Below are 13,172 nucleotides of genomic sequence, written 5' to 3'. Positions count from 1 at the left end.
CTATTCTTGCAGCTGTTTATAAAAATTTTATGTTGTTGTGAGACTGAATAAACTTACTCTGTTTTGTAGGATTCAGGCACTTTGGACATAAGAGGAATGAGCCAGGTTCTACCCACACATCTCATGGAGGAGAGATTGATACGACAACAACAAGAGATGGAAGAAGACCAGCGTTGGCTTGAAAAGGAGGAACGATTCCTGGTAATACTTTGTTTCATAGTGCTTCTTAATTCATTCTAGTTTTTCTTTTTTTATTGCAGCTTGCTAAGACTGGTCACTTCTGTGAAATGAGAACATTCACTCAACACAGGAGTCACTACCAAAATGTAGGTTTGGGAACAGTTCTTGAATTAAGTGTTCAGCTAGTGAGTTCTGTATTTCAGATACCTGGAACAGCTGTGGTTTTTAGTGAATCTCATTTTATCCAGTTGAGTATTTATGTGTGGGAATCCAGAGATTGCTGTTTGTTCTTAAGGAGATAGATGTCTGCATACTTTACCCCTAAAAAAGGGGTAACGTAACCATCAGCCATCTAAGAACCGTGATTGTAGTAAGAGTTGTAAGCAGTCTTGCACTAGAGGAATAACGAGACACATTAGTGGGAAGAAATAAGTTAAGAAAGAGCTCTGTGAGGTGGGGAAGAAGCTGCGAACATCATTGGGAGGAGCAAGAAGAAATGCAGTGGTAATGGGATCTTCTGTTGCTGTTTCTCTGCAGTTCCATGTTTTCTTGTTGTCGGTGCCACTGGTGTATGTTTTGTAGTTCAACTCTGGTTTCCCGGTTGTCAAAATTCAAGTTCTGTGTTAAAATTCTTCTACTCGAGACTGATGGCTACAGATGCAGCAGAGGATGGTAGTAGCGTATTACTCTGTACAGGCTCATGCTGGGGAGCCTGTGAGTGCGTGAGCCTTGCTTGACAGGTGGCTAATTGACAGTGGTTTGGTATGAGTTGTGACAAACATCAGTCACGTGTTTGGTCTTAAGCATGTTTCAAGGAATGTTTTGGTTTGGAAGCCTTTTATATTGTAAACAGTTACAAAACATGCCTGTGTAAATGCAGGTGGCATAGGTTTGTTACAGGAGGTAAGTTTAAATAAATATGCTCTCTATGTAAAGCAGATGATGATAATGCTCTGTCGTTTCTGTAAGAGTTCTCTGCACTGTCTAGAGCTGGTCTCCAGGAAAATCTTAATTGTATAGATGAATTAGTATTATTTGAGACAACGAAGTTGCTGGTCGTGACTGTCTTACAGAACTTGAAACAGTCTTACAGGGATCTTGAAGCCAGGACATTAAGTTCCTTGAAAATAAGAATTTATGCTTTAATCTACAGAAAGCCAGTGAGCGGGAATGGAGAGCAGATCTTGTACGTAGACAATGTTACCAAGACCTTATTTCTTGCCAACTGAATTGCTTTAGTCTCTCAGGGTTTTAGTTATGTATGGTATTCAGAACTGTTCAGAACAGCTGATGGCTGTGAAGACAACCAAGGTAGGATAAATCTCTACTAGCTCTTGAGAGCTACAGATAGATGTCTCCATGTTCAGTACATGTTCTAGCCAAGATCCAGTTTGTGCCAGAGTTGAGATGTTACTTTTGATTAAAGGATGTTGAAGTTTGCTTTTGGCTGGTTTCCTTGTAAGTGCATTTGGGAATTTGCGGTTTGCCATTGGATGACTGTAAAGAAACCACTGTACCCAGATTGCTTTGTCCAGTTTATTACAAGCTGAAGAGAGGGAGGGGAAAGGAAAATTTCTTCCCTAATTTAGGCATTAGCTTTTCCAGTCTTGAGTGGCACCAGTTGCTTGTGACTTTCACAAGCCCAGGAGGTCAAACTGATCCCATTGTCAGTTAAAACTTTCAAGATGGTCAAGAACTTTTTGCGAAATTAATATGCTTACTGAGAATAAGGCATTGTGATTTCAGGTGGCGGTAGATTGTGTGGGAACTTTCTGCAGAAAAGTTTCTGACCTTTCTGAACTTTCTGGCTTTTTCTGCAGAATAGATGATAATTATTTGTAGTGTTTGTTATTCTGTTTTAATTAAGCCTCTGGACCATTAGGGTGTTTACCATCCCCCAAATTGCTGCTTGAGGAGGGACTTGCTGATTTTTCTTTTAATCTGTAATAGTCTTAGCATATGTTTGGAAAAGAATTACTGTTTTCATTATGTGTTAGTTTTTATTGTGAGGAGACACCATCTCTATTGCCACCCCCTACTCAAAGGAGAACTAGGTGATGAACTTGTGAGCAGCCTTACAGCTCTGCAGCTTTGCCAGAGCTATATTTGGTTGATGTAAACCTTTAGAGGGTTAAACAGGCAAAAACCAGAGAAAGTTTGAGTGGAAGTAAGCATGAACTTAAATGGCCAAAATGAGGAATTGGAATCCATGAGAGACTTCAAGTTTTTTTCTTACCACATGAACATTTTGACTATACAGACTTTGGGGTTTATACTTGAATGCCTGTGACCTGATTTCGGACAGGGTATACCACAGGGTGTATTTGAACCCATAGCAGGATGTATGTCAGCGGAATCTTCAGTTTATAGATGGGTGTTTCTTCAAAAAGTAATGTGGTTTTCTAGGTTTAGCCCTGAAGAAATCAAGACAGTAGAAAAGTCATTGTGGGGAGTCACTCTTGGAGGCCTTCCAGATCTCCTGAAGGATATCCACAATTCATACATAAGAGTCCAAACACGGGTCCAGTGTAGAAATAATCCATATATTACACACAGACTCCTTGGCCCATGTCCTCTAGTGAGTGACTAGTGACGTTTCTTCTCCTGGGAGAAGGGCCTTGCCTAATTTCACTCCATGTGATTTAGGGAGGAGAAGCAACTTACTTTCTCAAAATAGGTGTCATGTGTCTCATTTGCTTTGAGACACCTTTCTGCACTAACCTTTAGATTTTGATAAAATGGTTTGCTGAAGTCGGGCTCTCCCCTTGCCTGCTACAGGCAGGTTTCAGAATATTTTTCCTTTTGGGCGCAGAGAACAATAGAGAGGGTAGAGCCAGATTTTAATTTTTAACTTACGTAACCATACAGTGTAGTGTTCTCAGTTTAAACTGGCTACTTTCAAAAGCTGCTCTATTTACACATTCTTCAGACTCTTACAACATATCTCACTTCTGCTGTTGAGAATTGGACTCACAGGGGAGCAACTGCAAATCGTTTAATGTAAGACACTGCAAGGAGAAGAAAAATCGTCGGTGGGGTTTCTGTTAGTACCATTTTTGTTTCCCCAGAGTAACACCAACTTGGTCATGACTTGAAATTTATCGCTGCTTCTACAGGGAAAAAATACAGCTCAAAGCATGTTAGTACAAGTATAAACAGCGCTGATGCTGTGTGTGCTAGAAGAGACGCCCCAGATGGAGAATTAAATTGCAGTGGCATTGAAATGAAAATTTACGAGTCTTCGGAGAGGTTGTTATCTGTGTAAGCAGTTTGCCTGAAACTGGTCCTTTGAGAACATGTGACTAGTCAATACTTGAAAAGAGGTAGGAATTTTGTTTGCAAGCTGCAGCCTTAACAGAATCCAGAATTCAGAAATTCTGCTGTAAAAAGAGAAAACAATCAGATCTGTCTTCATGGGAAGCTTCTGAATGAAGACAATTCTATTGTGTGAAAACTGAAGAGTAGAGAAGTGTTTAATTTTAAATTGCACCAAATATATCCATTGGGAGGTGAGAAGAGAACTGGGGGGGGCAGGGTGTGGTTTTGAGGGACTTTTTTTCCAGGACTGACACCCCCTCGCACTCAGAGAGAGGATGTTGCACACTAGTCTGGTGGCATTAATGGACACCGATTAAACTTGTGGGCTTTCATGCTCTCTTGATAAAAGTGCTTTGGATATCAGCGTCTCCAGGAAGGAGGACAGAAATCTCTGAATTATTTTTGAGGAAGCTGAAGTGAACACAAAGCATTACTGTACTTTAAGCTTGATACAGGTAACTATAGAAGACAGACGGTGTCCAGGGCATATGCAGGTGGAGGGGTGAGATGGCTGCAGTACAAACACATTATGTCAAACAGGCGGATATCTGTTGGGCCTTCTATGTAAGGAATCTTACTGTTAGTGTTTTTTAGGTGCTGCAGTCCAGAGGACTGAGTTTTTCCCTGATCATTTATATCCTGTGATGTTTAGACCTCAGCAGACAAGCAGAATCACAAGAAATTAATGAAGTTCTCATTCTGCACTTTCTCCTGTGTTGTTTTTTGATCATATGGGTATTTCCACCCCCCAAAAAATTGATGAAGGTTAATCAAGATTTTACTTGTACATAGTGCATAGCATATAGAAGCTGAATGAACAGCCTCCATCCTCAAAAGCAGCGCTCCACAATTGCGAATGGCCTCTCTGCTGCTGGCACTTGCAGCTCACTGTAACTAAAAGATTTGGCCTATTACCCTGCAGTCTGGCATGCGTGCTGCGATACTTGCACTTATGTCCAACGTGCTGGCTTTCCTTTACAGTATTTGTGCACACAGAGAATCAGCTCATAAGGAGCAAATTACTCCATTAGGGCCACAGTATGTGTATGTTTAATCTTCCAGCCATGACTTCTCGTGTGTAGAATTCATTTAAAAGCAAATCAGTTAATTCATTGAGTTAAAATAATTTTTAAAGGCCCCTGAGGATGCTTTTATTTGTGGGTTTTGACAGAAGTTTAGAACTGCCCCAAACTATCCTGATATTTAAATTTTTTTTCATTGCTTCTAGGAGAGATTATACCTTCTGTACTTTAATACGCAGTTTAACCCAAAAGGAGAATCACCTGTAACCACAGATAGGGAACCAGTGATGGTGATGATGCCATGAGAGAGCCTGCTGAACTGGTAGCTAGTTAGTTTGCTTCGCAGGAGTTGTGGGAAAGCAACTGTGTCATTCTGTGTCTTTTCAAGGTAACTTTTAAGTTCAGCAGTGTAGTGAAGTTAGTGATTTTAATGCTGTAACTTTTGGCACTGTTGCTAACTATCTCTGAACGTTTTGCAGAATGCTTTTCTTTGGGCCTGTTTAATTACCTGCTTCCTCATTTATATTTAGTTTCCAGTTTAAACCTTTCTTTTGTGGCTGTATTGATGGTATGTGGCATTGTTTTTTATGATATAAAATAAAGATATCTATGTGCATGCCTTTTAGTAACTCCTCAGAAGACAGAGCAGTGTTGTGCTAAGAAATTTATAGTCCTTTCCTGTGATAGGTTGAGGAGAAATAACTCACATAGTTTCCTTATCGTGTTTGGTTTTGGTTTTTTTCTGAAATTCCCACATAGTTGTGGTTTTGTCCTATTTTGACACTGAGAACTGCAATTCAAATATAATTGATGTGAACTGTTGCTAAAATAAGATTTTAATTTTTAGCCTGAGAAAATCCCACCAAGACATTACTACTTGGTATGTACTGAGAATGCCAAGACTTACATGTTCTTTTATTAGTGAGTGACCAGAAATACTGGAAATAAAGTAGATTATGTTCCAGTTTGTCAACATATGCATCCTGTCTGAAAAGTCCTCATGATGTTTCCAAAGATTTCAGATAGTAGACTATTTATTTGAAAAAAATCCATTTACTTTCCAAGGGTCTTGATTTTCTGCAAGATAAACATTTGATAAAATACAGTTCCTCCCTGAAATACATATCTGTAATGACTATAACAGTAAGTGGAAAAGACTTTGCTTAAACTTGCATTTTAGTTTAGTACGGTTGGTGCTTTCACAAAAAAAAATTCAGAGCTCTACAGTTTGTGCGCTTGAGAAGTCCCATCATACTATGAGTATGAAACACATTTGAAGATGATTTGTCATCACAGTCGGTCACTGTTTAGCTTCAAGGCTTAAAAAAAAATCTACTCACAAGTGACAACTTTTTCAGGTAAAGCTGAAATCCTGAGTCTCCAATTTCCCAAAGTCTTCATTTTCTGAAACAGTCTTATGCTGCACAAAAGCATTAAGCAGGGCCTTTGTAGATACACATCTTACTAGCTATGTTCAACTTGGGAGCTTCACAACCAAGTGGATGTCTTGAGGGTTTTCCCCCCTCCAACTCCTCTCCCTGTTGTATATACACCCTCAATACAGTTGTGCTCCAACAAGTGCCAGAAACGTTCTCTATAAACACACACACGCTGAGCACCTTGGCACCCACCACTCAGTTTCCAGCCCCTTCAGCTGCCTCTCAGAAAGGATTGTTTCTTGTCCAGCCAAGAAGCTCTGTATATCTAATGGTATGCCCAGTATCAGCACGGGAGAATCATTCGAGGAGTCTCTGCAGTTTTCAAGAGGGCTGTGGTGGAGGTATAGGGCCATAGAAAGGACTGGAAAGATAGATGGGTGTGCTTTGGGGCTGTAAGATGGTGTGTAAAGTACAGAACAAGTCAGTTTCGTTGTGAGGCTTATTTTTGACCTAGAGAATGTTGCATTAAACACAGCTGAAGGATCTCAGTTTTAAAAATTCAGGAATGCATTGCTACGTAATGCCAGCATGAGTGGCTAAAATTAGAGCTCTTGCCGCTGTAGAAGCATAAGAATTGCTGCTAAATAATATTTAAAAATACAATGGGAGTTTGATCTTAGATATCACCTTTACTGTAAAATAGTTTGTCTTTTGAAATTTCCACAGGTACACAAATGAATAAATCAGAATATCATTTACTAAAATGGGAGTTAGAATTTATTAGAACACAGTCAAGTCACTAGAAATATAACTGGGCCTCTTCTTAGTCATTGGACACAAAAGTGTGTTGAATATTTCTCTGTTGTTCCTTGTGTTCCTAACTGTCCGAGTTTTGATGTGGCAGAAGGAGGAAAATGTTTGGAGAAGCTGAAAGGGCTTGCATTTATGTACCACTAAATATTTTCAGTCCTTACTGCTAAGATGTAAACATGCAGATCACAGAGATGCAGGTGGGTTGTGTAGCTCTACAGGCTGCTCGTGGACCCTCTGGTTTGCCGTTACCCATTGGCATATGGTATCTTCGTTTTCAGATCATGTTCTTGGAGATGCTTGGGCAACACCACGGCCTTCTGTGGCTTTGCTTGCATGGGCTAGTCAACAGGACTCGGTATTTCTGTTGGCAATGGGTGAAGCAAGTGCTTGTCAAGTTAATAATGTGCATTTTAGTAATATTTTATGTGTATTTACAACCTTTCTGTGAAACGATTCTTAGACTGTAGCTAGGTCGTTGTATACTGTTCATGTACGTGATGTCCTGAAGTCCACTCGTATGGTGCACATTTGCTGCTGGTGGTGGCATGGGTAATTGAATTGTTGCTGTGATGAGAGGTTGTAGAACTGGGCATTTAGAGAGTTTAGATGCTGAAAGGGAGGACCTTGTTAGCAAGACAAGGAGGGGAGGAGATGGATATTATGTCTGTTAATTTAACTTTTTTCTTGTAATACTAGAAAAAAATCTGTTATTGGACTAGTGTGTATTTTTGTGCTTCTGAATCCTTTAAAATGCTCAATATTTCTTTATTTTTGGAATCTAATTTAGGGTGCCTTTCTGGAGTAATAAGTTGTTAAAAGTGCAAAGAGCATTAAAGACCCGTGTGATAAAATAGTCTGACTATTTCCAAAGTCTTTGGGTACTTCCCTGGCTAGAAACAAACATGAAATGAAGGCAAAGTGTGAACATTAGTGTAATAGAAATGTAGTTAGTCATATGCTTAGATAAACAAGGATAGCTATTTGCTTTAGCTTAAAAATATAATGAGAATAATGACTTACTTTAGTTCTAATGAAGTATCTAACATACCCGTATCTAATGAGACTTTAATCAGAAAAAATTCCTTCATCATATTAAAGGAAGTAAACTGGAGATTCGTCAATGGTAGGTTTCATCATAAAATTTGTCACAAATTCTTGGAGAAACATTGCAAAATTGCTTGCTTGTGTCTGCTTCAGTTCTTCATGCTTACGATGGGGTTAAATATTTCCCTGTCTAGTATGATTTGTGTATTTTTAATCTGCAAGTTCTTTCAGGCAGTAACTGTCTCTGGCTGTGCCTCACTCAGTCTGCGGCAGACTGAATGAAAATCCAAAGTATAAGCCCTTCTGACAGACTACCAGCACAACTGGAGTATTTTTAATGATAGAAGATCAGTATCAGTGTATCTTTGCAAGTTCCGTCTGCCCTGCTGGCTTTTTAGGGTCGTTTAACAGGATATGTGAGTTGGAATTATTCTTCAGTGCTTTTAGAAGAAGAAGGAAAGGTATTTGGAGTAGCTTTAAACAAGAAACAGGTATATTTGCCCCCCAAAACTGACTCTGAAAAAACATGGGGTCAGTTTAGTTACAGTCAGTATTCACATGCCTACATTTCTCTAAATAAAAAATGTTCGTTCTCATGCTGCATGTGTCCATTTTATGTATATATACATACAGATATGAAAAGGAAGTTGTATTTACACTGATGTAGATATGCGTTTTATCCATTTTCATTAACTCCTCATGCAGTCTTCTAGGAGAGTGAATTAAGAGTCAGAGAAATCCTCTTTGTTTTTATGTACTGGAATTGGTGCACTAGAAAAGCACTCTTTTTGCTGAACCTGTTTTTTCAGATCAGTGTTAACCTTTGTTTCACATCCACTCTTCCTTTGTCTTTCCAAGTAATAATGTTGTCCTCGAAGAACAAATACAACATACCTGGATTTACTGGGGAGATGAGAAAAATGACCGGTTGCTATGTGAAAATAATGGGTGTGGTCTTATTTTTACTTTTTAAAACAACTGAGTGCCGGGTTCCTGTATCTCACTTAAAACATATAAAATAGAAATTTGTTTGTTGCTTGTATCAGGAGAATAGTGCATCTGGATGTCTTTATTAGCTTTCTGTATCCAAACGCAGTGTTTAAAGAGCTCCAGTAATTGGCCCCATTTGCAGGCTTGGCGAGGGAGCCAAGTACATATAAGCTGTCCTCAGGCAGGAAGTGGGAATTAATGTGCAGCGTTTCTCATCCCGTGGTTGAAATTTTGCTGTTGGGAAGCAAACAATTTTTAAAAAAAAACCCAAATTTTTTCTGCCTTTGAGAAAATTAAAATGCAGGTTTTCCAATGTTGTGTTAGGGAAATGGTACTATCAATATTTATAACAAGCATTTTTACACATGCGCTGAGAATGGGTGGTTAAGAAGCAGTCGAGAAGGCTGCCAGGAGTTTCAGTAGCTGCAGTTGCAGAAGCGCGTAGTTGCAGCAGTGGGGGTGTATAGACTGGAATGAAATGACATCTGTATTTGTCAGTGTAAATTTTTAACAGTATTTTCCTGTCTTTAAAATGATTTTAAGCCTAGGTCGTGTGAATCGGTAAGCAGAGTACAGGATGAAATTTCTAACTTTTGTTTCAGAAACCCGATGTGCGGCTTTCCAGAAGCAGCATCGACCGAGAGGATGGAGGTCTCCAGGGCCCAGTAAGTATGTGTGGGATCTTTTCATCTCCCAACTCTTTCTCCAGTTTCCTGGTAGAACATGCTGTTCACTGTCTTGATTATGGTAGAGGATTTAACGTTTTTGCTAAATGTTTCCACTATTATTACATGGTTCTACAACTTTCCAAGAGGCTCAGCTTCTGTGGGAACAGCAGCCGTGGCAAACTTGTTCATGCAGCAGTTTGGGGGATTTGGAGTTTGTTGGTTTTCTTTTCCCCTTGAAGCTGCTGTTGAAACAAATACTAAAAAGTTTACACAAATATGTTGCAATAATTTTTAAATGTTCATGTGCTGTATAATTGGGACTTTTATTTAAGAATGTGGATACTTTTCTGAAAGTTCGGTCAACAGGAAGCAGGATTAAAATAACTTTTTGCAGTTGTTTAAATATCTGAAGGGTTTTCTTAAAAGGAATGTAAATGTTACTGTTGTATTACCCAGAAATCTGATTGAGGTAAATGATCCGCTATGAAACAAAAAAAAAATAAACCCCATAACCATTCATTTATTGCCAGACAACAGCTGCAGCTGTGGTATTCTTTCTTACTGGCTTAACTCCTGTCTATTTAACTAAAAACATTGCTCCAATTGTTTAATTGCCGTCAGAATCTCTGAATCATACTGATCCGAAGGCGGGGGCAGCATTAGGCTAGGGACTATTAATGATAGAAACCTGACGCTTCATCTGCTGTTTGTCCCCAGGGATCCCCTTTAAAGTGTTTAAAGTTAATATTTTAAATTCACTTTCCTAGTTCTTCTGGGATGCGATTATAAACACCTAGTTTGGTTTCAGTATTTCTTCACTGCCTAAGAATTTAGGGACTCTTCCTGCATTTGCAGCCAAAGTACAGTCATGAATGAGTGTATGAATGACACACCGCAGCATGGTCTCTAGAGATATTCCTGTCTGGAAGCCACTAAATTTTTTTCCATGAAATTGAAGACGACTGTTAGTTATTGATAGGTCTTCGCTATTGTTGCATCTTTATATAAGAGAAGTAAAGTATTGCTGCGTTTTGTGCTACTCATGAAGATGGGTTGAGATAACCAGGAGATTTTGAAGTGATGTCAGAGGTTTGATTCAGGTAGCTATCAGTGGCAATGGGTTTGAAGTACAGCTTCTTGCAGCCAGCTAGTTTCTCTGACTGCTGCTTGATTTCAGCATGACTGCCTGGGGTTAGAATAAAAAATACAACACCCAGATCCCAAACTGCTTGTAGGGGAAGTCCTGTCTTCCTAGACAAGGTAGTACAATTTCACACCCCATTTGAAAGACTGTGAAGAAAACACTTAGTGATCATTGACAAAATGAGTTTTAAAAGAGACTCTAATTTGTGATAACTACATTTCTAGTTCCAGAATTTGATTTTGCATTTTTATAGTTCTTAATACACTCAGAACATAACTCTGACTGACTTCATTTGCAGCGGGAAATGTCTAATGCTTCTGTGAGTCAATACCAATCTCTCGTTGAGAGGATGAGAAATAGGCAGTGGTCATTTCTAGGAGAACTAGGATTAAGTAGTTGCCCAGCATTACACAGAGATTTCTGTGACAGTGGTGAGGACAGAATCCAGTTCACTGCAGTCATTTACGTCTTCCCCACAAAGTGACTTTTTATTTGATTAGGTGTTGTGGCACTTGGAAAGCTGTAGAGCAGAAAGCACAGCAGCTCTGACCATCTGCACTGTTTGGGGACGCTGGGAGGGAGGAGAAGTAATACATGATCCCGTTCTTCAATAGGATGGTACAAACAGTTACCACACACATTTTAGTAGTTCCTAACTGATGAGCAGGTGGCTGTATAACTTTGTGCACATTCTTTTGACGTACATTTTTAAAATGCAATTTTCAGGAAGTAAAAACGCAAGAATTGTTTTAGTGGAATTTTACTCTCCTTCCTCTCTTCCCCTTTTCTTTTCCCCCAGGGTTATCAGATTTGAAATATTTAGGTCAACAACACAAGTCAAAGTTAATGACATGACTGATGGTGCTGGCAGAAAGCAGATGTTTTTTCTAACTATAGATGGCAGATGTATCACAGTGGTGTGAGATGATCAGTCAGTATGTTTCAGAGTTTCATGGTGACAGCAGAAGAGTTTCAGGACTTTGGATCTTTGGTTTCTTCTCCTGGTTCCTGAAAGTGAAATTAGATTTGTTTTCAAGTCTGTAGTTACAGACTTGGAGTAGGCAGGGTGTTTCTTTATTCCTAGCCATCACGTTTCTGCTCTAAAGCATTAAGTTGATAGAATATCATCTACGAAACTTAAAGGAACTTCAGATTTCTCCCTATGCAATACATTTTTATGCAACCTTACTTTCTGAAAGTTATGCTTCTTGCCAGTTTTCCATAGAAAACGGATATAAATTAGCTTGAAGTAGAGAGTTAGTGTGGGAATTTTCAGTTCATGCAGTTAAAATTTGGCAAAGTTTTGAGCAGCTGAAAGCAAGCCTGAAGTGCTAGGCAACCTTAGACATAGCAGCCGTTACCAGGTCTGCCTGTCATTTTAAAACCATAACGTGAATTTCTAAAAATGCTAGGCTGAAGCTTTGAATAAATGTTGAACTACAATTGTGAGTATCCCTCCAGTTTGTTAATGGAAAAATGAGTGAGTTGTCAAGGCATGAGCTTCTCAGTTCAGCTCAAAGGATCTCCTGCAGACTTTCTGCATGCTGTTGGGCAAGATGCTTGGTATCGTCAGTCATGTAGCCCTGAAATGAGGTGGCGGTGGAGGTAGAAGCTAAGGAATAGTAAGTGTACTGCTATTGTCCCTGTTACCGGGGTGTGTTTCTGAAAATGCAGAATGCAAGACATTCAAAAACAATTGCTTAAAATGAAATGAATTAACATTCGTAGGTGGTGGTTATGATAACATTATCCAGAGCTGAAGGTGAATTGAAGCAAATACTGTGTTTTCGTGCATTAAAAGTGAATCCTAAGCAGTCTGAATGTCATCTTTAGAGTGTTGAAAAAGCAGCCTCCTTAGGTCTGATGCAAAGAAGTATTCTGACTTTATAGAAAATAGTCTTTATTTTATAAATAAATGCCTCTTAGAGATGTTTCAGTACTAGACCTATTAAATTCTAACTGCCTTCAGTGTTTTACTTTGCAATGGAAACTCCTTTGAACAGATACGTTTGCATAAAATGTGACACTGTTGGGATTGTAATGTTTTTTATGACACGACAACTGCAAGTTTTGTGTAAAGTATTAATTTGGTTGTGACCAAACAGATTTTCATCTTCCATAGAATCATAGAATATCTCAAGTTGGAAGGGACCTATAAGATCATTGAGTCCAATTCCACGCTCCTCACAGGACTACCTAACACTAAACCATATGACTAAGAGCATCATCCAGATGCTCCTTGAACTCTGACAGGCTCGGTGCTGTGACCACTTCCTGGGGAGCATGTTCAGTGACCAACCACCCTCTCAGTGAAGAACTTTTCTTAATTTCCAATCTGAACATCCCCTGACGCAGCTTCATTCCATTTCCTCGTGTTTTATCGTTGGTCACTAGAGAGAGGAGATCAGCACGTCCCCTTCCGCTGCTCCCCTTGAGGAAGTCGTAGTCTGCAGTGAGGTCACCCCTCCGCCTTCTCCAAGCTGAACAAACCCAGTGACCTCAGCCACTCCTCCTAAGTCTTGCCCTCGAGGCCTTTCACCTTCTTGGTCACCCTCCTCTGGACACACTCTAATTGTCTGATGTCCTTCTTACATTGAGGCGCCCAGAACTGCGC

The 13,172-nt window shown here is 39.5% G+C and overlaps 1 protein-coding gene across 2 annotated transcripts in view; it reads left to right on the top strand.

Moving 5' to 3' along the window:
- Positions 1-13,172, top strand: part of PTK2 (protein tyrosine kinase 2) — a 132,180-nt gene that overhangs the window by 106,657 nt on the left and 12,351 nt on the right. For both annotated transcript variants that reach the window (XM_010584205.1, XM_010584204.1), the window contains exons 24-25: positions 70-201; positions 9,349-9,411. In XM_010584205.1, coding sequence (XP_010582507.1) covers positions 70-201; positions 9,349-9,411 — 195 coding nt within the window. The remainder of the gene's footprint in view (positions 1-69; positions 202-9,348; positions 9,412-13,172) is intronic.

This window comes from Haliaeetus leucocephalus, unplaced genomic scaffold (genome assembly GCF_000737465.1).
Source record: "Haliaeetus leucocephalus isolate CR32 unplaced genomic scaffold, Haliaeetus_leucocephalus-4.0 Scaffold953, whole genome shotgun sequence".
Lineage (NCBI taxonomy): Eukaryota > Metazoa > Chordata > Aves > Accipitriformes > Accipitridae > Haliaeetus > Haliaeetus leucocephalus.
This window is presented reverse-complemented; position numbering and strand designations above follow the sequence as displayed.